This window comes from Heterocephalus glaber, unplaced genomic scaffold (genome assembly GCF_053883595.1).
Source record: "Heterocephalus glaber isolate CG9 unplaced genomic scaffold, H.glaber_assembly_v1.0 deba00001498, whole genome shotgun sequence".
NCBI lineage: Eukaryota > Metazoa > Chordata > Mammalia > Rodentia > Bathyergidae > Heterocephalus > Heterocephalus glaber.
Window position 1 is genome coordinate 6,717,014 of NW_028258321.1, and position 26,263 is coordinate 6,743,276.

The 26,263-nt window shown below is 41.1% G+C and overlaps 1 protein-coding gene across 19 annotated transcripts in view; it reads right to left on the reverse strand.

Moving 5' to 3' along the window:
• Positions 1-26,263, reverse strand: part of Btrc (beta-transducin repeat containing E3 ubiquitin protein ligase) — a 187,148-nt gene that overhangs the window by 13,314 nt on the left and 147,571 nt on the right. For 16 of the 19 annotated variants that reach the window (XM_087185807.1, XM_087185804.1, XM_087185799.1 and 13 more), the window contains 8 exons: positions 15,576-15,807; positions 11,277-11,463; positions 6,554-6,650; positions 5,991-6,128; positions 5,057-5,175; positions 2,958-3,207; positions 2,346-2,464; positions 962-1,072 (listed from right to left, as the gene is read on the reverse strand). In XM_087185807.1, coding sequence (XP_087041933.1) covers positions 962-1,072; positions 2,346-2,464; positions 2,958-3,207; positions 5,057-5,175; positions 5,991-6,128; positions 6,554-6,650; positions 11,277-11,463; positions 15,576-15,807 — 1,253 coding nt within the window. Of the gene's footprint in view, positions 1-961; positions 1,073-2,345; positions 2,465-2,957; positions 3,208-5,056; positions 5,176-5,990; positions 6,129-6,553; positions 6,651-11,276; positions 11,464-15,575; positions 15,808-16,816; positions 16,915-18,688; positions 18,880-19,436; positions 19,497-26,263 lie in introns of all 19 variants that reach the window. The other 3 variants (XM_087185814.1, XM_087185815.1, XM_087185813.1) reach the window with 3 other exon arrangements.

A 26,263-nucleotide genomic window follows, 5' to 3' on the forward strand; every position in this document is an offset into this window, starting at 1 on the left:
TCAAAGCCAGAAAATAAAACACTGGCCTGTCTGGAACATGTCACACAGCCCAAAGAGTTCCCCAAGGCTAACCCTGAGCAGAGGAAGCGCCAGGCCCATTTCCTGCTGCTTGAGTTGGTTTTAATGTGTTGCTAACAGTCAACTCAGGAACTAAATTAATGTTCTGGGTTTCTAGAATCTAAAAAGCTGCCAGAATTTGAACAGTAGCTTTCCATTCCCCCTATTCCCACCATAAATAAGGGACCCGAAAAAAAAAAAAAGGCACCCGGACAAGAAAAAGAAATGACAGTGTCTTTTAGAAGACATTTTTGTATAAGCTTGCTCGGGACCTAGTGTTGTTGGACATGTGATCCATTCACAACAAGAATAGATTCTAAACCTTCTGGAAATTAGACTGAGGAATTCTGAAGACTACTGAATTCATTATAAATGGAATGCTCCAAGAGATGTGACGACAAGAGAGCTGAACTTTTAGGAATCTCTCAGAAACATTAAAATCAGAGATCAAAATCCCAGACCCTACCACACACTAAGCCTCAAAGGTCCTGCCCTCCAGTGTGCGTGATTTACTAGAAGTTACCATGTTACATGCACGTCCTGGCAAACTGGGTATGTTTGGTTCTTTGCTTTATAGAACAAAACAGACAAAATCACAAACAAATAACTAAAATAATAATGACATTCATATGCAAAAAGTCCAATAAAATGACTTGGAAAAATATTTTAGAAAAGAATAAACAGAGGAGAGGTGAACATGTAGACTGAAGAAATATTGTATTAGATAGTTTTTGTGAAATGTTAGTGTTTAGAAATAAGGTTGTAAACTAGGAATTAAGATGTAGACTGTGTGTGTGTGACTGAACCCAGGGCCTCATACATGCAAAACATACACTCTACCACTGAGCTGTACTCCTACACCCCAGGTCTTGTATTTGTTTTTTAACCTTATTAGCAAACTCACCCATCATAGGCCCCGCTGACTATCCTCTTGTTATCAAATCGGATGCATCGCACCAGTTCCTCATGGCCTTCTAACACTCGTAAACATGCACCACATTCTATGTCCCATAATCTAGAAGAGAAAATTGAGTCATATGAATTTTCATGAATTCTTTTCTAAGCTTGATGTGTTACAATAACGTACTTCACATGCCTTTCAAAAACCCACAAAAGGGCTGGGGATTTAGCTCAGTGGCTGCGCCGCCTGCCTTGCAAGCACAAGGACCCAAGTTTAATCCCTGGTACCAAAAAAAAAAAAAAGAACCCACAAAAATAAGATCAATCACCACTCATACAAAAATGTATTGTTTTCGATGTAATGTATTTTCTTTCTGTCATATAGCTTGGGCGGGAAAAAGTATATGATTTAAGTTCATATGTAGTATGTGTTTTTAAAGCACAATGCTTTATATAATTCTATGACCAGGTTCTCCCAGGCAGAAAGGGACAAACTCAATGCACACAGTTTCTCAGGAGGAAATGACCAGCACTGGAGAGTGATGCTTCTCAAAATCACTGGTAGGAATGGGGCCCAGGGTCAGTGCCCTCCAGTCCCCACAATGCCTCCGCCTCCGGCTCTGAGGATGCTCTGCTTTCACTCACCACCACGATGGTCTTCTTTCATATAAAGGAAATGCAAAGCTAGTTTTCAAGAAGTTTTGTGTAATAATTTAAAAAGCAGTCTGCTTTCAGACCAATCTAAGTGATTAATGGTAATTTTCTTAGATATAACAATAGCTGTTTTGCTTTACTCTTAGCCTGACTTTTTAAATAAGTCTCTTCATCCTCTCAGTAATTACTGAAGAAAAGGAGAGGATGAATACATCTTCCAAATTCTAATCATATCTGTATCATTCATTTTTGTGAAGGGGAAAAACACAAAAAGTATTCCAACACATAGAATCTTCATACAGGTAACTCTCTGGCCAATTATGTAATGCTAAGACAAAAGCAGATGCTTTTTAGTAAGGAAACAAATTATTTTTTAAAAAAACAGTGACAAAATAGGCTATTTATTAATACCATGTATTAGCTATTTATTAGCACTTTTCAACTGCAGACAAATCTAAAAGAATGGCCTATGATCTCCATCTGTTTGTCTTTGTTGCTTACTTCTTTACTGACCAGTACCTCCAGACCAGGTCTACCTGGTGATAAAACTATTATGGGAGGGCTGGGGATTTAGCTCAGCGGTTCTGGCGCCTGCCTCACAAGCACAAGGTCCCGAGTTCGATCCCTGGTAGCAAAAAAAAAAACCATAAACATAACGAAGAACTGACTAATCTGTTTTCAAACAGCAACGGAGCAATACTGGTTTATTCTTGGAAGGGGCACCTGCTGCTCACCTGATTGTGTTGTCAGATGAGCCACTCACCACCAGCCTGTCTCTGTACTGCAAACAGGCGATGCCTCGTTTGTGTCCATTTAGGGTCCTTACAAATTCACAAGTACTTGTGTTCCATACCTGAGATGGTAAATGACATTGAGTAGTGATTTGGTGCTTTTACTGGTAAAATGTATGGCAAATGGAGTCTTAGGGCCACTAGCAGATGTCCACTTCTCAAACATATAAACCAAAGCAAATAAATTGTTTAATTCATGGTAATACTGGGTTAATTAGAAGCTGGCTGAGATCACCTGGGTATTCTTCAAACTGATTTATGGGGTTTGTTTGGTCTTACAGATAACATTTTCTTCAACTTAGATTTACCCCTGCCCTTTTCATGCTCACCATTATTATTTTGTGGTGCTGGGGGCTGAACCTAGGGCCTTATGAATGCCAAGCAAGTGTTTTAGCACCGAGCCCTATCTCCAGGCCACCACCAGTATTTACAGGGATAAAGTATCAGTGATCATGGCATCACTACATCACTACGATGATGTCTACACAGGCACTTGTCATTGCTAAATTTCTACATGAACGCTAAATGGAGACTTACTGAAAAATGCCCTACTACCTTTATAGTTCTATCCCCAGATGCAGAAACAATGTACTTGTCATCAAAGTCTACGACGTTGACAGCGGCTCGGTGTCCGACCAGAACCCTCCGGAGGGTGATGTCAGTTGGGGAGGCCATATCCCATACAGCAATGGAACGATCTTTGGAGCAGGTCACCATCATGCCATTATTGAAACGCAGGTGCAGAACTGCTTCGCAATGGTGAATCAATGTGTTAAGCATTTCACCTGTATTCACATCCCATACCCTGGAAGGGACATCTGAGAGTTAGAAGGTACTGCAGCTACAACACATCTCCCATATTTGAATGTAACGCTCCCCACCCACCTCCCATACTTTCATAGGAAGTATTATATTCTAACCTTCTTTTGCAGCACTATGGACAGTAATGATGGGCCATGCGGAAACAGGACAGAGAGAGAGGCTGGACAGGGAGAACAGGAGAAAGATGGGGATGGGGTGCTGCCAGGTGGACCCTTAAAACTTGAAATCTGGGCAAGTTACGGAGTGCAAAGATGAGGTGGCAGCCACCAGTGCCTGATAATTTGGCCCAGTGTTCAAGATTATTATAAATGGTGTCAATTTGACACACTTAAGGACATATATTTTAATTGAGGAGTCTGATTAGTAACAGCAGCATTGGTGCCTACCCACTAACCACCCTCAGGAACTAGAACCAACATGGGCCAAGATGCTTCTGACAGATTTGGTAATGGAGATGTGAATTTGATTACCCAGGATTACAGGTCTGTCACATAGCTCAAGAGCCAAGATCACCCGCACTCTAAATCCAAGCCCCCGTTTCTGCGTCACAGGGGTGGAGGTCAAGAATAGCCTTCCCACCCTAAATACCAGCTTCCAAGCAGAATGAGACCCCTGGATAGCTTAAGGACTTTCTGTTGTCACTTTGGTTATTTTTTTATATAATGAATGGGGCTTTGATAATATTTTATTTCTTTTTACAGTTTGGCCTTCTTTAAAAAAAAAAAAAGTGGGGCCGGGGATTTAGCTCAGTGGTTTCGCCGCCTGCTGCACAAGCGCAAGGACCCGAGTTCAATCCCCGGTACCAAAGGAAAAAAAAAAAAAAAAAGTTTCACAAGGACCCAAGTTCAATCCCCGGTACCAAAACAAACAAACAAAAAAGTCATTTTATGAGCTGTGGGTACAGCTCAGTGGTATAGCACTTACCTACCACACACAAGTTCAATTCCAACACTGCAAAAAAAAAAATCATTTCTCCCTTCCCTATGAATGATATAACCATGCACAGTGTTTGAGCTCCTGCAAGGTCCACAAGCACCGATAAATGTTAAATGTTGACAAGTGGAAGGACTGGGTTTGCTATCACTTTAGGTCGAAAGACAAGAACCAGGAGCAGCATTTTCTAGTCACAGAGGATAATTTCCAATGGCAAACATTTAACTTCAGAGAATTTAACAACATAGTTAACTGCTTTTACTAGTTTTTTTTTTTTAAGTTACTTTTGATGCATTATGTTTGCTAAATCCTTTAGCCTAAGGCAAAATTCCAAACAGTGGTTTCCAGCAGTGCTGCTGGTACCCAGAACTCCAGCAGCATAATGTCTGTGTCATCAAATCACTACTGCCTCTGGAAACAGAAGTCCCTTCCCTGAGTGAAGCTTACCATGAAGAACTGCAGGGACAGCAGGGGAGGGGCTGGCAGGGAGAAAGCGGAGCACTGCCCACCTGTATGCATTTTGAGGAGGTGATGCTTGGCTGTGCTACAGCTCTAACTACCTGAAAAGGAAGGCTTCTTTCTCTTCTCTCACTCCCTCTCTTGTGAAGTGTGTCAGGAATTCAAGCTTTACAATAAAGGTAAATTTCTACAACGGAGGAAAGAATCTCTAAATTAAAATAGAATGTAGTTTCTTATTGTGTAAAAAGACGGCAACTTCACCCAATCATTCCTAAACCAAGTTTTAGGTTCTAGATTGACACACTGACGGGGAACTGATGCTTTTTTCTTCCTTAGTTTCAGAACTGCTTTCATGTAGATATGTACAAAGTTACTGTCTGTGACAAAGAACAGAGAGATCAGTTCTTTCAGAGTTCAAAAGAGCATCTGAAGTTTCCTACCTGACTGTGGAATCTGATGATCCAGTTACAATGACCCTCTCGTCATACTGGAGACACAGAACAGAACCTGTGTGGCCTGTGAGAATTCGCTTGCATTCCAATGTGCTTTTATCCCAGATCTAGGATGGCAAATAAGATCCTTTTGGTCACTATAATAACGGGGAATGTGGAGACTTGTTGGCTCTATTATGTGTCTGACCCCCACCCCGCCAAAGCCTAGAGCAGTGAGGAATGCACTCTTTTCTGCACATATATCTGTGGCTTTGGTTTAATGTAAACTTTATCCTTTTCATTAAGGAATGGGCAGGCTATAATTACACAAAAGAAATTGTTCTCCCTTCTCTACGAATGATATAACCATGCGCAGTGAGCTCCTGCAAGGCACTCCTCAAGCACAGCTAAATGTTAAACGTTGACAGGTGGATGGAGCTACAGCCCCTCAGTATATTTCAAGAAGGAAAGTTAACCCTGAGACTTAATTTGAATGCTTACATGGGGAGGGGGAAATGTCAGTCCTTTAAAGAAGTGATTTGGCTGGGGATTTAGCTCAGTGGTTTCACCGCCTGCTGTGTAAGCGCAAGGACCTGAGTTCAATCCCCGGTACCAAAAAATAAAAAGAAATGATTTGGCTTTGGAACTGGAACCAATCTAAAATTTGCACTTCCTACAAGTAATGCTCAGGGTTGTTTTTTTTTTTGGTTTGTTGAGGCAGGGTCTCCCTTTGTAGTCCATGCTGGGATGGGTCTGAACTCACTATGTAGCCCAGACTGGCCTCGAACACAGGGCAATCCTCCTGCCTCAGCCTCCCAAGTGCTGGGATTACAGGTGTGGGCCACCACACCTGGCTATGCTTGGGGTTTATGATGCAGACTGCTTTACGGATGTGGGTACCCTTGCTCCCTCAGCTATTCTCCCTCAAATGAAGAGACCTTACCTTGATTGTATTGTCTCGAAGGCCGCTTACAATTTTCTGGTCATCATATTGTAAACAGTAAACTCCTTTGCTTGTTTCGCTTCTGCAGTGGATTCTCTGTAAGCTGTGTCTTCCACATCTCCAGTTGGATTCTATGGTCTGAGAAGAATGATTGGTGAAGAGGCAGGTAGTCAGGAATGGACCTGAGCCAAACTCTGACATGGACAGTAACCCACAGATCAGTGCAGTGACCTATGGGACATGCAGAGCTTCACGACAGCTAGAGTACTCATGGAAAAAGGCAGGGCCCACGCTCCCCTCACAAATGTGGTGACCACTGGACCCACGGGGGCTCAGTCCAGACAATGTCTGAGCAGCAGCTTAGGAGCTCAGATGTAATGGCCTCACTACTATTTAAGAAAGCCGGTCTCTCTTTTGCTCTCTCATCTGCTGATCAATATCTAATTTTTTAAAGCTTTAACCCACATCAATAAACCTTAATGGATTTGTTATAATAATACTGAAAATGAAGAATGCCAATGGTTCTCTATTTGGCAAATACCCCCCAATACAGAGATTCTTACCTCAATGTCCTGTATAATTTTAGGATAAAGTGCTCTATAGAAAGAGTTGGGAGGAGCACTGCCATCAGGAGGTTTGTTTTTGAATAAATACTGTCCCCTAAAAAACAAATATTTCCCAATGAAAACCACGGCACACATTGACAAGGAGCTGCACATGTCTTTAAAGTGCCTCACAGTTATCAACCCACACGCTCTTCATGACAAACCTGGGCAGGTATGATGATGAGCCTGGTCTCAGAAGCCCCGTGTCAAGCAGTAACTTTCTAAGCTCAAAGGGATTTGATGTTGATTTGCTTTTGGGTAAAACACGACTATTTCTACTGCCAAACATCAGACTTCCAAGCCTTCTGGGATATTATAATGTCCACAGAGAGAGCACGTGTAATCAGAATTCATCTACTGGTCTGCTAGGCTTCTGCACACAGTCACTGGCCTCATCTTTTCAAACCTTGGCCAGTTCATGGTAGCTATTGCTTCTGACCTAGTACAGGCCCTTCATGTTTTTGTTTTTCTTGAGTCAAGCTGTGCCGGTGTCAGAGGAGCCAAGCACGGCAGCAGCAATGCCTCCACCAGACTGCACCCATCCAGACCTTTGCTCCATGGGGTGGGGTGTGCTGGCTGCCCAGTCACCCTGGCTGCCAGCGAGCAGCGAGGCTGTGTCTGCACCAGGCATTTCAGCAGAAAACAGAGGATCACAAGAGTGTCTGGCAGTGGGAAGGGAGAAAGATGGAAAGAGAAGCCAGAGCGCTGTGCGTCACATCTAAGGCAGGGAGTCGGCCTTCACGGGTGTGTTCCTGGCTATGCCTCCACACACAGGCATTTACTGCCTTCCTGGTTCCAGGGAGCAGCATCTGTTAGCAGCTCCTTCCTATGACAGCACATCTCTGGAATACTCATATCCCAAGTTAGATCGTTGCTACAAAAAAAAAAAATCAGTAAATGGCAATCGCTTCCTGCTGGGTAAAAAATTTAATTCCTCATCCTGAAGTTAAGAACTCACAGAACACGGTGTGGAAGCCAGTAAACCCGCTGTGGGCGCTCTACCTGTTGCTATCACTGGCAATGTGCCGAGCAGAGTGGAGACAGGCAGAAATAGCTCTGAGTGCCTTCCTGGGACCAGAGGAGTTGTGCTTCCTCTGGGCCAGCCATCCACTCCTCCCTCTGTAGCTCCATTACAATATAATTAATTGCTCCATGCTCCAGGAGTGCTTGTCCCTGCCCTCTTCCTATCCTATACCTTGAAAATTAGTTGAGAAAATTTCCTATCAAGAAGGTGGTTGGCTCTAACTTTTGTGTTAATACAGAAAAGGAAATCTGAAATGAAGAAGTAAAAACTATTTCAAAAGCAGACTAATAAAACGGGACATAATGGCAAAGAGGAAAAGGCAGTTGAGCAGGTTGTGATGGTGCTCATCTATGATCCCTGTAACTCGGGAGGCTGAGGCAGGAGGACCCCAAGTTCAAGACAAGTGTGGGAAATTCAGTGAGACCCTGTCTCAAAATAAAAAGTGGGTGGTAGTGGGGATGTAGCTCAGTTGTAGAGCACTTGCCCAACACGTTCAAGGCCCTGGGTTTAATACTCAGCATGGCAGGAGGGGGAGACAAACAAGATATATTATGAAACAATTATGGATTAAAGGTACACTTCTCTGAATAATCTTATTCTATAAAAGCTTTGCAGGCAAATGATAGATTTTAAATGAGAAAATTTTAGGTGTGACTCCAGGACCCACATTTAATTATTTTGTTTCTCTGCACCCTTCCTGAGTTTGTCTCTGTTCAGTCTCTGGCAATCATGTACAGGCTTTCTTATATGGAACACATGATACTATTGCCACACACTTGGGAAAGAGAGGTCATATAAACTTCTGATCACGTTTTTCTATCCCACCAGCTTTAACATGGTATCCAAATTCCTTCAAATCAAAGATGCCACAAAAAGGAATGTGCATGCTTTAAAAACTGGCCTCTCAGTGTGTTCTGAGTCAAAATCATTTATGATGGAAGCTCTCTGACAACAGGGACTGATTCTACATGAAATGTCTAGTACCTGTGAGAGTGAGAGTACAAGATAAATGTGGAATATTAAATTCAGTGTTATCATAAAATGTGATCTGCTGATTAAGAAAATGGACTTTCATTATACTTTTAAGAGTTACCATCACTGAGCAGAGAGAGTAAGCATATTCAGTTCTAGTCAAGAGAGAAAATAGCAGAGTTCATGTCCTACGGGCAGACTGTCAAATCCATCTAGATATAAAATAAAACAGCAAAGTGGAAATTAAATCTGAAGAGACTCAAAGCTTTATTGGGAAATTGTATTTACTTGTTTATTTTTGGTTAAAAATAAGAGACACTTTCAAAGACAGCATGTGGATAAAGATGTGACAAAGACTTCATTGGTAAGATAATTTCAAAAGAGAAGAAGGGGCTGGTGATTTAGCTCAGTGGTTTCGCCGCCTGCCTTGCAAGCGCAAGGGCCAGAGTTCGATCCCTGGCACCAAAAGAAAAAAAAAGAGAAGAATGAGGAACTGGTCAGAATTACTATTTTCTGAAGGGAGGACAACTCATACAGAGAGATGCTGCAGGAGGCTGACAGTAGGTGGACAGGGGACTGGTAATTTCACGGGCTGACCACCAGTTAAGAGGCCAAGTGTGGCCAAAGACAAAGGGGTGCAGCGAGAACCCTGACGGACCTCATTACAGAGCAGGGTGGGGCTCTGGAGCTGAAGAGACAGGAATGAGCAGCAATCAGTGCTGCACCCTGCATACGACTCAGGTATGCCTCTGAGTATCCTCTTAAACGTCCTGGAAGCCAGCTTTCCTGTGACAGTTTCTTTACTGTTTCTGTAGCTAACACAGAAGGTATTGCTGCTTAGTGCCAACCCTAAACAGAACTGTGGAGCCTATTTTTACCACTGCCATCTTTTTTTTTGGTACCAGGGATCGAACTCGTGACCTTGTGCTTGCGAGGCAGGTGCCAGAACCACTGAGCTAAATCCCCGGCCCCACCTCTGGCATCTTAACATCCATCTGCAAGAACTGCCCACTTCTTGTTCTCTTTTCTCTCAAAAAAGGATTTACTCAACTCCCACTGTCTGATGAAGGTTTACTGTCATTTACAGTCCAAATGGGAACAAAGAGTATTTCACAGGGAACCAAACCATATAGCTAAGGGAGTGAATCTCTCCAACTAAAATTTGAGGTCAGGAGTTATTTGGAGAAGACTTTCTTTTCTTTTTCCTGAGGGACAGAGAAATCTTCCCAGTTGCCCTAAAATTTTCCCATGTAAGCAACTGCCTGGTCTATTTCTAAAGGTGGTCTTGCATTCTTAGCAAAATGATGCATTCTAAATGTCACACAACACTAAACTTAAACTTACTTGCTTTGTTATATTATAAGAGCTTCTTTCCAAAGTGTGATATCAGTTATGAAAGAAAAAATGTTTTTCTACATAATGAAATAAGGAAAAGTAAGAAAAACATATTTGGGAAGAAATAACAACATTTTAAATACAATTATTACACAGCCAAAGAATTGCTGGCATTTGGCTCCTTTATTGAATCTGAGAAAAAAAAATTTAAAGTCTTCCTAGTAGAATGACCAAAAAAGTACTTGGTGTAACACTTAATAGCCACTCTGTGTATTATGTGCTAAAATTTTCTTTCCTTTTTAATTTTTGGTATATATTTGTGTAAAATAATGTTAATAAATTTCAAAGATATAAAAAGGGTGCTAACTATATTTTAATGAAAATTCTAAGGAAAGTTAATCCATATATTTATGTTTTGCTCTATTCTTTTTTATTTTTAAAATTCTTTTTGTTTTCTCCATTCTTAAGTGTTCTGTGTTTCTTTATATAAACTGAGAAAATTAATTTTGAAAGAGCATGTGTACTATCATTTTTTCTATCAATTAAAATACTGCTATTTATTTAGGTGCTGGGGATCAAACTCAGGCCCTCGTGCTTTCGAGGCAGGTGACAGAACCACTGAGCTAAATCCCTGGCCAGTTACCTTTATTTATGAACTATTCATACCTGATTTTTTAATAATGACATTTGAGAGATATGTGCTGAGAGAAAATTTTGTAAAGAAAGACACTGTCTAGAAATTTTCATAAAATAATGCCATTATGTTAAGAGAACAGTAAAATTGGCAGTATCTTTTAGATTGCTGACTACCTGGTAACGGGAATTCAGAATTAAGTAAGAAAATCTTAAGAAAATAATGATTTACACTAAATTTCACTTTTCCTGATACCTATAGTTCTTATTCTAGTTGGGCATAAAAATAATTTTGGATCACAAAGGTAATAAAACACAGAAGCATGGGCTTAAAGCAAGAAATCATCTGGAGGAGAAAATCATCATTTGTCCTACATTTTCTCAGGGCAAAGCTGGATCTGAGGCTTTCTGTATGATTCAAAGCCATCTCCCTGCCAAATACACTGCCTACCAGCTCTTTCGCAGAACACCAATTTCTGCCCAAGAGCAGAGTACTTCCAACAGGACGGCGGTCAGTTTTCCATGATATCATCGTGAGCGGCTGGTCAGAGAGGAACTGCTGAGTACACAAACAACTACTGTCCTTTACACTTTTAGCTATAAATCAGCAACACCACTGTGTTAGGTGATAAGTGGTCTCTGATTTCCAAGTCTTCTCACGATACTAAATGGCCAGGTCTGGAAGCTCTGGAACAGGGAGAAAGTTAGAGTGCTTACCACCCTCTTCGCTCTGCCAGGCCCCTCCACAGGGAATCTGTCCTGACCATCCTCTCAATGAGCTTCTTCCATAACATGCCATCCGACGTCACTCGGTACCACTCTTTGCACACAAGTTCAGCAGCACACAGTGATGTGGCATCCAAGTATGACAGAATGTTCTCAGCAATGTGATCCAAACCCCGAGCTGGGTGGTGGTGGGGGGAACAGAGTGGGTGGTGAAGGATTTTGTTTTAACAAAGGTCCTTTAAAACAAAACAGCACTTGTTCTGCTAGAAAGGTACATCATTGTCTCTAGTGTAGTCCAGTTTCTTTTTCAAACAGAGGCTTGGGTAAAATGAGTGTCAATGATTTTTCCATAAGGTTACAGAAATGAACAGTATTTTCCATTTTCCTTTAGATAAGAAAGTTAAAGCTAACAACCAGTAAACCCCCAAGACATTAAAAATAAAAAGGAGTCCAGAAAACAATTCCCATTTATCTATATGGATTTCAGCACTAGGGGATGTTCTATGGATGGCATCTCAAACTCTGTGATTCAGACCCCCCAAATCCCTATATTAGGTCCATTTCTCATTCTGTTTCTATTACTGCTGCAGTTCCAAAGCTATTCAGTAAAAGAAATATCCTTTAAATGTACTGGGGGAGAGACACTAAGTCAGAATGTGCTCGGTTATAGAATTTTGGGCATGCAGAAAGGAGAGAAGGAAATACAGATTGGTACAGGAACATCTCAAGAGGGAAGACAGAGAGCTCTGTTTAAGTTCAAGGATGAGTTTAATTTCAGACTATATTTGAGAACAGCCACAGCTATAAAACCTAAGTAACAACTGACCAAAAATGAAAAAAAATCCTAGACTGATAGATAACTTGGTTCTTAGCATTTCAGAAGATTTTTTGTTGCATGTACAGTGGAAAACAGTGGCAAGCACATCTTGGGCTGTGTAAACAGGAGGCTTTTCCCAGAAGTGCTCCACTGCCCAAATCTATCCTGAGGTGCTGGTGAAAAAAGCATGGGAAATAGGATGACTACACTACAAATCTTCTCTTGGCTGATGTTCTAAGTTCACAAGTGAGACAAAAACGATCAAAGTTGCTGGGCACGAGGGTTAATACCTATGGATCCCTACACTCTGGGAGGCTGAGGCAGAAGGATTCCAAGTTTGAAACCAGCCTGGGCAACTCAGACCCTGTTTCAGAATAAAAAATGAAAAGGACTGATAGGGCCGGGTATTCAGCTCAGTGGTTCCGCCTCCTGCCTTGCAAGCCCAAGGTTCAGAGTTTGATCCCCAGTACCAAAAAAACAAACAAACAAACAAAAGGGCTGAGACTGTAGGTCGGAGTGCAAACACACTGGGTTCAATCCCCAGCACCACACACACAAAGTTAGTCTTCTTTACAGACTGTCTCTCACAGGCACAAACTTGAAAGGAAAGGGAATACTGCATTTCATTTTGTGCCTTTCTCCTGAATCACACACACACACTTGGGCGCCACTACCAACAATCGAAATATGCTTATTAAACATTATTCTAATTATAAAATCATATGGCTATCACATTTCTAGCAGATTTGGGAAAGGAACCATTAAATGGATCTTGTTTGGCTGGCATCACATGCTCATACTGAAGCACAAGCAGATGGAGGCATCCACGTAATTCTTATTAAAGGAACATAACTGTGGGCCAATTAAAGATATAATAATTACACCTTCATACAGAATACAGTGATGACAGAATTCCTGAATCTTTTAACTGAAAACTTTCCACACCATCAGAAGTTTCCAAAAGGAGTTTCTGTGCTTTTAAGAGCTGCCATCAAATTGCCCCTGATCATTTACTATGTACCTAAAATAAGTCTTTGGAAGTAATTTCACCTAACGCTCCAAACAAAACCATTACGTTAATGGATTACAGGCATTTTTGGAAGTAGTTTGTTAAGTGTATCCAGATGGTGTAGGTTTGTAAGTTTAAATGCCTGTAAACCATTAGACTGATGATTTCATACCTCACAGGCTGGTCAGTGGACACTCTAGGGATTGATATGGGCAGAGTACACAGGTCTAATCAACTCCTGCTCAGTTCTGAGGTGTAAGCTGCAGACAGTAACGTGTCCCAGTAACTGGGGAGAACATGGTAATAGGTACACTCTGATTGTACAAAGAAGATTGTTCGCCCATGGCTAAAACAAAATCCAATGTTTTGAGAGGGCAAACATCTATTTAACAAAAGATACAGGTAAAATTCAGGTTCACAGTGGTTATTTCTAATTATAATTTAATTTTAAAGGTTAATTTGCAAATTTATAAAAATTTCAAAGAGATATAATTGGCAAAGATTAAACAAAGTAGTAATATGCAGTTTTGAGGAACTACAAGTCAGTTTATTCTTAGAGCACAGCTTGCCAGCATGTATTACAAGCATTAAAAACATGTTATACTCTCTAATACAGTAATTCCACCTCTAGCATTTTTCCCTAGGATGCTCATAGTATTAATGTAGAAGAATGTCTACTATTGCATAATTTATAATAGGAAAATAATTTGAAATGACCTAAACATTTTCCCCTTGCAGTAGTAGAGACTGACCCCTAGGGGCCTTCACTCTGAGCTACATCCCCACTCCTCTTTGTTCTTCATTTTGAGACAGGGTCTTGCTAAACTGCCCAGGCTGGGTTTGAACCTGTGATCCTCCTGCCTCAAATCTCCAGAGTGCTGGGGTTACAGGCATGCGCCACCAAACTAACTCTAAATTTTCAATAAAGGGGTTATGGTGTTCATGTTTAAAACACTGTGAAGAACACTATGCAACAGCTAAAAAGTATGTGAGAACATAATACCGTAATGTATTTGGTGAGAATACATGAAGGAAATGTTTATCATCATAGTCTTACAGGGAAATCTCTCTCTCACTCTCTCTTTCTCTTGAAAAAACAGACTACATGCCAAAATACCAACAGCACGATGGTAATTCTCTCTGCATGGTGTGGTTCTGGAAAATTTTATTTTTATATTTTATCCTATTTTTATTTTCTAGTTTTCCTATAACTTCTATAATCAGGATATGACAGTCAAAACAAGAACAAAAAGCAAAATCCTCTCAAAACAATATATATTTTAGTCATCACTCATTCGTCTTTGTACTAATTTTTCTTTTTTCTTTTAAAATAAACTTTTAGCTGGGTGTGGTGGCACACCTCTGTAATCCCAGCACACAGGAAGCTGAGGAAGGAGGATTGCCATGAGTTTGAGGCCACCCTGGGCTACAAAGTGAGTTCAAGCCAGACCTTGTCTCAAAACAAAACAAAAACCCTAAGTAAAAACAAACTAAAACAAACAAATTAACCTAAAACCTTTTTTTTTTTTTTTGGTACCAGTGATCAAACCCCGGCCCCCTAAAACCTTTAAACATATAGAAGAACTTCACATTTTCCTGAGCATTTCCCCCTAATACTAATGTCTTTGTAGTATTTTAAATTACCATTAAGAATTCAGAGAATTACAGCACTCTTCAAAGAAAGCATTTAAGTATTATATTTTAGATATAAATATATACACATATTTAATAAGGCTCTCTTTTAAAAATACTCAAAAATGCTTCTTACTCATTGCTACAATTTAAATATTCCAAAAATTTAGATTTGGAAATCCAAATCCAAGCACATAAATTAAGGTACCTTTTCTTTTTCTCAATTGGAGCAAACCCATGTCCTCACAAAAAACCACACTACAGTTATATCCTCAGCCATAAATTAACACATCCTAAACCAAAACACATTACAAAAGATCACCTCCAATTAGATAACACTTCAGAAAAGATTTTAACTTATCTGGACATACAACAAGTAAAAAGTCGGACAGTGGCCAGGCATAGTGGTGCACACTTGTAAGAAGATGGCAAGCTTGAGGCTCCCCTGGGCAACTCAGCAAAATCCTGTCTCAAAAAGGCTCCTTGGGTTCAATTTCCATACTGAACTTAAAAAACAAAAAAAACAACAGTGGAGTGAACAGAAGGGCATGAGATATGAAGACTGAGGGAAAAAAAAATCTTCATTTGAATTTGGTTTCTTCTGTATTTTAATGAGGAAGGTACAAATAAAGGACTTAATTTATAAATATCAAGGCAATGAATACCTAAAGAGAAACAGACTGAGCCAGGGATTTAGCTCAGTGGTGCTGCTGCCTGCCTCGCAACCGTAAGGTCTCGAGTTTGATCCTTGGTACCAAAAAAAAAAAGGGAGAAATAGGCTGAAGGTCAAGTTCTGTAGCAAATCAGCAGTCTGCACCGTGTGCACACATACCTGGCAGAGCAGTGATGAAATCCCTCTGCAACATAGGCTTCAGGTAGGAGTTTATGTGTCCGTGCTGGTAATGACACATTTGGGATATAAGATGCTCCACAAACTCCACTTGGTCAGACTCTGACCACTGCTCAAAATACTTGACACACAGCTCTTTTTCTTTCTCATAGCTTGCTGAGAGTTTCCGCTGCTTGGACACAATCATACTGGAAGTGCCATTGGCAAGTTTTGTCTGTAGAAGGGGAGTGATAAAAAGAAACATGACATTCAGTATTGAAAATGAGCAAAACTTTATATATATATATATAAATATATATAATATTTATATATTTTCCTCCTTCTGGCCTGGCATGCTATGCTATGTCTTTATGATTGAGCCCACCCACCCTGTTATTTAGGTAGTACTTGGACATTTGTGAACCACAATTATTTCACGAAAGCCACAGAAATCAGAGTAAGGTGATAAAATCAGGTCTGCAAGAAGACCAAGCACTCACTTCTGAAAGTCCACAGAATATTATTTAGAGATATAAAAAAGAAAACTCCAAATGGAAAGCACAGTACTCCGGCAAGCCAAAGTGCCATTTACTGTAGTTACTGGACTTCAGAAAATTCCTTGCTTACAACTTTTTTTTTTTTTTTTTGGTACCGGGGATTGAACTCGGGTCCTTGCGCTTGCGCAGCAGGAGGCGAAACCACTGAGCTAAATCCCCGGCCTGCTTACAACTCATTTTTTAAGTCAAACAAGTAGCAGTCTGTGCAGAGAAACACTATCTTGAGACTGCAGTACCTTTGGAGATAAAGTTTCAATAGCCCTCATGCTCAATCTACCCTTTCCTTTCAAAATCCCACCTCCACAGTCATCAAGATTAAATGCCATAAACCTTTTTAATTAATTGATTTATTCAATAAGTATTTGAACCATGTGCCAAACACTATCCTCAGTGGTAAGAATACCATAAAAAACAAAAATAACAGTCTGGATCATCATGAACATCTAGTTTAGGACGCTGCACATTAAAAACAAGTAAACAGGCCAGGGATGTAGCTCAGTGGCAGTGCACTTGCCTGGCAAGTGCAAGGTCCTGAGTTCGATTCCCCATACTGGAAATACAAAACAAAAAACCCAAGTAAACAAATAAAAACTATAACAAAGATTGTGTTGCGAAGAAAAAGAAAAGCAGGATAAAGGGACAGGAAAAAAAAAAAGTGTATGTTATGCTGGGCATGGTGGCACACACCTATAATCCCAGCAATCAGGAGGCTGAGGCAGGAGGATCACCACAAGTTCAAGGCCAGCCTGGACTACATAACAAGATGCTATCCTGTCACAAAAAAACTGAGGAGAAAAAAAAAGGTATATGTTATCATGATAGGCAAAATTCTAAGATGACATCCCAAGACCTCGGCTCTTATTACACAGCACACACACCTACCCCTCACACATCCAAGCAAACACTAATGTAGGTACTGCTGTGATTAAAAGGAGAACCCAAATCCACTGATTTTAAGATAGGGAAGGTTACTCAGGCAGGCCTGACCTAACCACATGAAGCCTCATTGCAGTTTCCTTCAGCAGGTCACAGAGGAGGAAGGAGGGGAAGGCAAGTGTGGTCATCCTGTTGGGAGTTCAGTCCTCAGTTCCGCCAGCAACAACGAGCTGAGACTCGGACCCGCCCACCCCGTTCCCAGGTAAGAGCTCAGCCCAGCCGATGACTTGATGGACGACAGTCTTGTGCTGCTCTGAACGGAGAGCACGGCTGCACACCAGGCTTCCCGACTGTAGCATCGTCATGCTAACACATAGGTGGCGATTCAACTTGTTACGTCTGTGATCATGTGTCATGCAGCAAATAAAACATAATATATCTGAGTCTATCTGGTAAGGCAGTTTTCCTAGAGAGTACATTTGAACAGAGACACAAAAGAAATGAGATAAATAGATCTTTTCTTAGATGGGGAAAAACGCCTAGGCAATGGGTATTCGGACAGCGAAGGTCCTGGGAGGCAGTCTGCCTGCATGCTGCATGAACGTGGACCCGAGTAAGCAAGAAGTAATGTGCGGAAGGAGTCTGAGCCAAATCATCCAAGTCACCAGCTGTCTTTGTACACAGGTGAATGCTTGTTCCTCCCACCAAGAGTGGAATTTAAGGGCTGAGGACGTAGCTCAGTGGCACAGTGCTTGCCTCCCATGTGCCAGGCCCTTGGTTCAATCTCAGTATGCCCAAAGGCGGCGGGGTAGGGGGGGAGTGGAATTTATGTCGTATCTTTGATGAGCAGAATATGGAGATAGTCATATTCTGGAACTTCCAAGCCTGTGCAGCTTCTTCTTAGACCCTTGAGCTAGCATGGAAGCAGCTCAGGCTACTCTGTCAGAAAGAGAAAGTGGATGTTGAGGGGCTAAGCAGAGAGTAAAGCATGAGAGCGAAACAAGCAGACCAACTCTTGACTACTTCAACAGTCTATTAAGAAGAGATAACAGGGCTGGGGCACTGCGCCTGCCTTGCAAGCACAAGGTTCTGAGTTGAACCCCCGGTTACCACCCAAAAAAGAGAGAGATGATAAACTTTTGAACTAGCGTGGTAGGGGTGGACATGGAGAACAATAACTGGGATTCAGTATACATTCTGAAGGCAGATCTAATAGAATTTGCTGACAGACTGGATTATAAGGATATGAGAAAAGGAGACAAGGACTATACTTATGTTTGAAGTGGGGTAGAGGGGCACACTAGGTAAAGATGTAGAAGTAAACAGAAACTTTTGCTGAAGACGAGGTGAGTTTCTATGCAGGACAACCACACGCCTGCACACCGGGCTACTGCTCAAAGCAGTCTGATGGAGCCTTGGTGTGTTTGCCTGCGGCAGCCTCAATCTGGCAAGGGGACCCTGCTGCTGAAGAGCCTGTCCCTGCCCAGACAAACTTGAATGGGCCACAAAATAGTACCAAATTTCGATAACATACATTTGCTATTTAAGACATTGGCTTGCCTTACTTTCTAAGCATTAAATTCTACATACTGACCTCTTTATAAATGGTTCCTGATGCACAGGTGAAAGTACGTTTTGAAGAAAGGCACCAAGCCATTCTGTTTACAAGGAACAAGTGGATACCTGTACACAGCAGACTCTGGTGTGCAGAGGTGGATGTTCTTAGTGTAAATGCCACTGCTGTCTTTGATAGACTAGAACTGATTAATGAGAACCTTGCTGGACAAAGGCATTCTGGAGCCTTGGGGGCTGCTTTTTGCATAATTATTCATTTGCATCTCAGCAAAGCAAAGTCATCAGATGTGGAAGAGGAGCTGGAGAGTAACAAACAGGTGGGTTTGTAAAGTCAACCAAATGCTACTTCTCATCTTCACAAAACGAAACTCCCCCTTTGGCATTATTTATCTCTTTTGTCTTTTAAAAGATCGTACCCAGCTTGGGTATTACCCAGTAATGTTTTCTGGTTAAAGTCCAGAAACATCAGCAACAGAGAAAATCATCAAGTTAATATAATAATTTTTTTTTTTGTACCAGAGATCCAACTCAGGACCTTGCGCTTTCGAGGCAGGCACAGTGCCACTGAGCTAAATCTCCAGCAAAAATTGATTCTTCTAAACAATCCATATATTTCTGTAATCACAGGGAGTCATGTTCTCATCAGTGGCTATCAGACTGTTAGATAAAACAAGTTTATCCTACTACAGGAGCTAACATTCAGAGGAGCCATTCTTATGTTTTCACTGATCATATCATAAATGTAACTTAAAAGATCTGGCTATATTAGAAATGAAGATTAAACTGAGATTTCATGTATTTGCCGACTGTTCTGGCTGGTAAACAAGATAATTTTCTAGTATAGAAAGACACATACCTCAATTCCAATGAGGTACTCTTAATTATGTCTGTGTTGTATTGTTTAAAAGCTTTGGCCCTGGAATAAAAAAAAATTTAGTTTCAAACTCTAGCTGTTCAATTTATCACCTGTGTGACATAGAGTAAGTAACCTCAACTTTCCGTGCAGTTTCCCTCAATTGTAGAGTGGGGAACAATGGGACCCAGGGCCTGGGCTGGGGTAGCAGCTCACTGGTAGAGCCCTACCTCGAACGTTCCAGGTCTGAGGTCCAGCACCGTACGGAAAACCAAAGTCCACGAACAACAGGAACTGTCTCGCTCACCACGTGGCACGTATGAGAATCAACTTTCTCTTTTCACCAGTTCTGAGGAATGGATCCATCACTTCCTGCATGGTAGGAAGCTCTCTGCCACTGAGCTGCATTCCCGGCCCTAACTCAACACTCTTCATGAACTTATGACACTGCTGGTTTTGGACTTTCCTCTGCTTTTTTTTTTTTCCCCAAATACATCCTTTGTCACTATGAAATATATTTTTTTCATTTTAATCTTTTAATACACATAAAAGGGCACAAACTTAAGTGTACAGCTCAATGAATCTTCATGAAGTGAACACACCCATGCAGCCAACACCAAGACCGAGCAGCAGCTCAGCAAGCCTCACAAGCCCACTGCGTCCCTGTTCAGGTCCAGCCCCCTTCAGAACAACCAGTGTTCTTATTTCAATGTTAAAAAGAACGTTTTGTTTTGTTTTGTTTTTTGGTACCAGGTTTCGTACTCAGGACCATGCGCTTTTGAGGCAGGCGGCAGAACCACTGAGCTAGATCCCTGGCCCGTGTACAGATGGTTTTCAAAACTACATTCTTTGGGGCGGGGATCTACCTCAGTGGTGCTGCCGCCTGCCTCGCAAGCACAAGGTCCTGAGTTTGATCCCTGGTACCAAAAATAATAAGAAAGAAAAAGAAAATCATCTGTACAAAAAACATTTAATATTTAGGAATAAATTTGACAAAATGCATTAATACCTGTAAACCATAAAACAGTGTTAAGGGAAAATTTTAAAACACTGAAATCAATGGAGACAGTATTATGTTCATACACTGGATTCACTATTGTTAAGAGGTTCTTTTCAATGGACCTACAGAACTAGTAAGATATCAGTCAAACTCTCAGTAGGTAAACTGACACACTGATTCTATTTGTACAGAAATGCAAAGGACCTAAATTTAGGTAAGGATCATCTTGAAGACTCACACTACTGAATTCCACGGTGTGCTATAGCAAGCAAGAGTGTGGCCTCGGTGTAAGGACAAGAGTGTACATCAGTGGGACAGAATAGTCAGGGGAGAGTCTAGAACAGACTCACGCATGGCTAACTGAGTCTTAATAAAGGTGCTAACATAATTAACAGGTAAGGGATAACCTTTCTTTCTTTCTTTCTTTTTTTTTGGTACTGGGGATTGAAGTCGGGTCCCTGTGCTTGCACAGCAGTTGGCAAAGCCACTGAGCTAAATCTCCAGCCAGGATAACCAAACAAGTGATGCTGAAACAACTGGCTTTCCATATAGGAAAAAAATGACCCATTTCTTACCTCATACCATATACATTTAAAAAAACAAACAAACTTAGGAGGACCCTAAATTTATATGTTGAAGCTAAAACTATGAAATGTCTAGAAGAAAATAGGAGAAAATCTCGGTGTCTTTGGGACAGATAAACATTTCATAGGGCATAAAAACACACAAACATTTTTGAACCCAAGGCCTTTGCACTAAGCTATATCCCTTGGCCCTTTTTATTTTGAGAAAGTGTCTCATTAAGTCACCAAGTTGCCCAGGCTGGGCTTTGAACGTGCTATCTCTTGTCTTAGCTTCCAGAGTACTGGGATTATGGGCATGTACTACCATACTTGGCTACAAACTATTTTTCCTTTCTTTTTGGTACCAGGGCTCGAACTCGGGACCTTGTGCTTGCAAGGCAAGCACCAGAACCACAGAGCTAAATCCCCGGGCCTTACAAACTATTTTTCAATAAAAGAAAATATTAACAAGTTGGCATGTGACAAAATATAATACTCTGATTCCCAAAAGTTTTTTTAAAGCACCAACTGAGAGAAACATATTTGACAATGGACTTATATCCAGATTATAGAGAATTTTCAATGTTCAATAGTGAAAAAATAACCCCTTTCAAAAATAAGAAAATAGAATGGTTTATGTTTTAACTGATCAAATATTTGTATATACCATTTCTCTCTCTCCTCCTTCACCTCCCACAACCCCACCCCGTACACCCATGGATGGCCAATAAGCATCTGAAAAGATGTTCAACATTATTAGTCTTTATGGAAATGTAAATTAAAGTCATGAGACACTACTACACACTTATTTAAATAGCTAAAATCAAAAGGGCCGACAATACTAAGTATTGGCAAGAATGAGGAGAAACTGGGTCTCACATATTGCTGTTGGCTGCAGTGTCCAAGGGTGCAACCACTTTGGAATCTAGGTTTACAAGTGCTTTATAATGTTAAACATAGACCTAGGACATGACCCAGCAATTCCTCTTAAGTATTTAACCTCCAACATGAACACACAGTTTCACAGAAGATTTGCGCATTAATGCTCACTGCTGCTTCACTGATAATGGTCCCATACTATGATAACACATGTCTCCCAACAGACAAACTGATAAACTACATCCGTCTGTGCAATGGAACAGAATGCACTACAGACACACACAATGACATAGATAAATCTCAAAAGCACGCTGAATGAAAGAAGCCAAGCACAAAAGAGCATACACTTTGCGTTTCTCCTTATATATAACTGTAGGAACAACAAATTTAAAGTTGAGTGATTAAAAGCAGATTAGTTGTTGCTTTGGGTTAGATGCAGGGGCGCATGGGAACTTTTGGGGCAATGAAAATGTTCTGCATCTTGTTAACACAAGCTTATACAACTAACACAATTCATTAAACTATATATTTAATGTCACCATAATATTAATTTTATTTGTAAATAAAAGACATTACACTTGTAAAGAACTCTGAAGATAAAGGTCTTCGTTTTCAGGCCTCCAACCTCTAGCATTCTCCCATACAGATTTTTCTACAAGTGTACAAAGTAAATGCAGCAAAATTTCAATTTGTGAACCTCTGAAAATCCACAAGGGCACAGTTAAAAAGTTCAATTACTGAAAAACCAAAAGACTTTATATTAGAGTGTATGGAAGAAAGGGTAATGGTTATGGTGGTGGTAGAATGGATTTGGCTTTCCCAGCAAAAGCCTGATGACTCAGCCACTGCTGTTTAAGTGTCTGGGAGGCTGTTACTGAAAAACCAAAAGACTTTATATTAGAGTGTATGGAAGAAAGGGTAATGGTTATGGTGGTGGTAGAATGGATTTGGCTTTCCCAGCAAAAGCCTGATGACTCAGCCACTGCTGTTTAAGTGTCTGGGAGGCTGACAAACTGCCTCAGTTTAATGGCAGCACTAACTTTCTGCCACCCCTGCACATCTCTTCTGCTTCTGTTTACAGTGAGCAGCTGTCTCCACACCAAAGAAGCTGTCAGGTGACAAGCATACCTGACGAAAGGAGCTAAGTATTTATAGGACTGTCCTCCAGCTTAGTCTTCAAAGGCGCCCCTATCCCAAACTCATGTTAAGTGAACCACTTTTAAATTACCACGAATTTCTCTGCAGCTGGAGCCTGGGCCAGGAGAGGACACAGACGTCAACTGGCCTGGCCCCACCACCACACCATAGGATGTGCTGGCTTTGCTAAGTGTATTCTGTACAGCACAGACTAGCTGAACTCGATGGTGAAGTGACAGACATTTCCGATCTGCATGAAAAGCCCAATTTAACCAAAAGGAAGGGTGAGATAAGCAGAGAAAGAATAATGGTCCCAACATAAAACAACTGGGTTTGCAAGGACTGAGATAGAGCTGATAAAAGACATCTAAGGATTGTCTGGTTTGTTTTTTTAAGTCTCTGGCATTCCAAGTATGGCAGGGGAAAGCAGATACAATGATCAAGAAGATGAACTGAGAATAAACTGAGCAAGGTTGTGCTGGGGATGATAAGCGTACACCAAGGGGGAATAGGACAAGAATTCTGATTAAGGCTGGAACTTGCACTTTATCAAGCAATCACTCACTGAGTGACTTCTTTGTACTGGGCACTTTACTAGGTGTGAGGGAAACTGCAGTGAACACACAAAACTTCTTTGCCTCCTCTGAGGAGGGGTGGTGGGGAACAACAGGGAAGAAATGTGTTAATTTCAGAAATCATGGACGGTAAAGAAAAAAATAAGATAAAATAGTGAATAGTCCAGCCTACTTTAATTGGGGTGGTCAAGAAACTTTTTTTTTTGTACCAGAGATCAAACTCGGGACCTTGCGCTTGCGAGGCTGGCGCTGAAACCACTGAGCTAAATCCCCGGCCCTTTGGTTTTTTGAGACAGGGTCTCATTAGGTAGTCCAGGCTGGCCTGAACTCGCTGTGATCCTCCTGCCTCCGCCTCCTGAGTGCTGGGATTACACGCATGCATCACCACGCCCAGACCAAGAAAAAAAGTGTTCCAGGCAGAAAGAAGACCAAGTGCAAAGACCTGTTCAACTTTAAAACAGAAAGAAAGCCAGTGTGCAGGGCAGAATGAGTAATAAGGGGAAAGTCTGACAACGGAGGCCTGAGGGCTTCTGGCCAGGCTAAGGGGTTTGGGTTTCAATTGAGGTGTAAAGGAAAGCCCTGGAGGTTTTTAAGTAATCAAGTATGACATCACCTGAGAAATATTTATGGCACACAAAGAGTGGACCAAGAGCTGGGAGGGAGTAAATAGAAGGTAACAAGACCAACTTGCAAAAACAAAGGAAGGAAAACCAATTAGAATGCTGATAAAATTACTCATCAAGAAATGATCTTAGCAAGCTTTAGAAGAGGTAGATTAGGAGTGTTTTTATTTATTTTTTGGTACCAGGGACCTGGACTTTGAGGCAGGTGCGGTGTCACTGAGCTAAATCTCCGGCCCATGACGTGGCGGGCCGGGGACGGGGGGTGGTGGGGGGGTGGTGGTGGGGAAGCAGCCTGCTGAGAATTGTAGGTCTGGGTTGTAATACACATTTTATTTAGTACAATGATTTACTACGCCTGATCCTCTGAATATTTAGTCTGATAAATTACTGTGGATGTGGACAGCACCAAATTCTTGCTCTGGTAGCCAGGAGGAACATGGCAAAACTTCTTGGAATTTTGAGAGAGAAAGACAGTAGTTTTCTAAAGCTTCTGCCAGGCTTTAGTAAAAAAAAGTATGGTGGTGGATGCCTGTTAATCCCAGCACTCTGGAAAGCTGAGGCAGGAGGATCACACGTTTGAGCCTAGTCTGGGCAACTTAGTGAGTCCCTGTCTCAAAATAAAAAATAAAAAGGGCTGGGGAAGTAGCTCAACGTCAAGGCTCTGGGTTCAATCTCCAGTACTGTAAAAATGTAAGTCAATAAGATCTAAAACATTGATGTTCAAGCACCCGCCCCCTCGTAAAGGCACTATTTTTTTTCCTTTTCTTCTTTTTTTGGCACTGGGAATTGAACCCAGGGCCTTCACACTGAGCTACATCCCCAGCCCTTTTTCTGTTTTACTTTAACTTTTTTCAGGTATTGGGGACTGAACTAGCAAGCAGGTCTGGGGAAGGAGGTGGCAAGACCAGGAAGATCCAGGCAGCTCAAGAACTCCCAGGGCTAAGGTAGAAAGCCAGGGGCTGCCCATGGGGCCCAATGATGCCAAGAGAAATGAAAAGAACTTGGCCACAAACTGAACACACAGAAAAAAAGGTAACAGATGCTCAAAAATGGGACCGTAACTGTCAACATCCTAATTTTTAGTTTTTAGCACTAGTATAACTTTCAGGGACCAAAAACAGTCCTTCATCTTTTGGGAGTAGGGAAGGGAGTGGTGGCCTAAGAGGAAGACAAGGATGGCTGACCGTGTAGAACGGGGCACACATTCCCACAGAAGTAAACACCACATTTCTCCATGGGATTATTGCATTAATATTTTAACGGCTTCTACTAAATATGATTACATATTAGGTGAACTCATAAATATGTCAGATCTGATTAGTGAATGTGGAAGACAGGAAGGGGCAGATTTGTCAGCAGAGATAAAGTTCCCATTATGAATCTGACTGATTTTTAATAACCAACAAGGACAGCTTGCGCTCATTCCAATTCTTTTAAATAAAACTCTCTAGGAAATGAACTCACAACGTCCCAGCATATCAGATTATTTAAAGATCAGACATTTGCTGATATTTTTTTCTATACTAACTGTGGGAAAAGCTGTATATAAAATTCACCTTTAGCAAACCCATTCTGATTTTCTGATTTTCATAGTTATTAAAAGGACAAGGTAGCTAGCTGTTCAAGTTTTAAGTTTCAAGAGTGAGACTTTTGTTTCTGCAGTGGGCTTTCTCGTGCAACTTCACAGCTTCCAGGGTGATAGGTTCTTTTGTTCTAAACTAAGAAACTCAAAGCTGTTTAATTTACTGCTGCATTATTGTAGCTACTAACTACACACACCTCCAAGGCTAGTAAACCACTGATGGAGACAGTGCCACCTTAAAAGGAACTTGGATAGGTCGTAGTGAAGGGGTAAAAAAAGGACATAATGTTTAATTATAAGAAATGATTGAAATAGGCACAGACATACCTCGGGTGCCTCTGCACGGCAGCAAGCTCTAAACTTGTTATCGTTAATGGTTTAAATTTCACTGTGCTAATCATTTCAGGACACAAGCCTTTCTTGATAATCTAATGAATTATTTCAACATCCTTCCGCAAAAAAAAAAAAAAA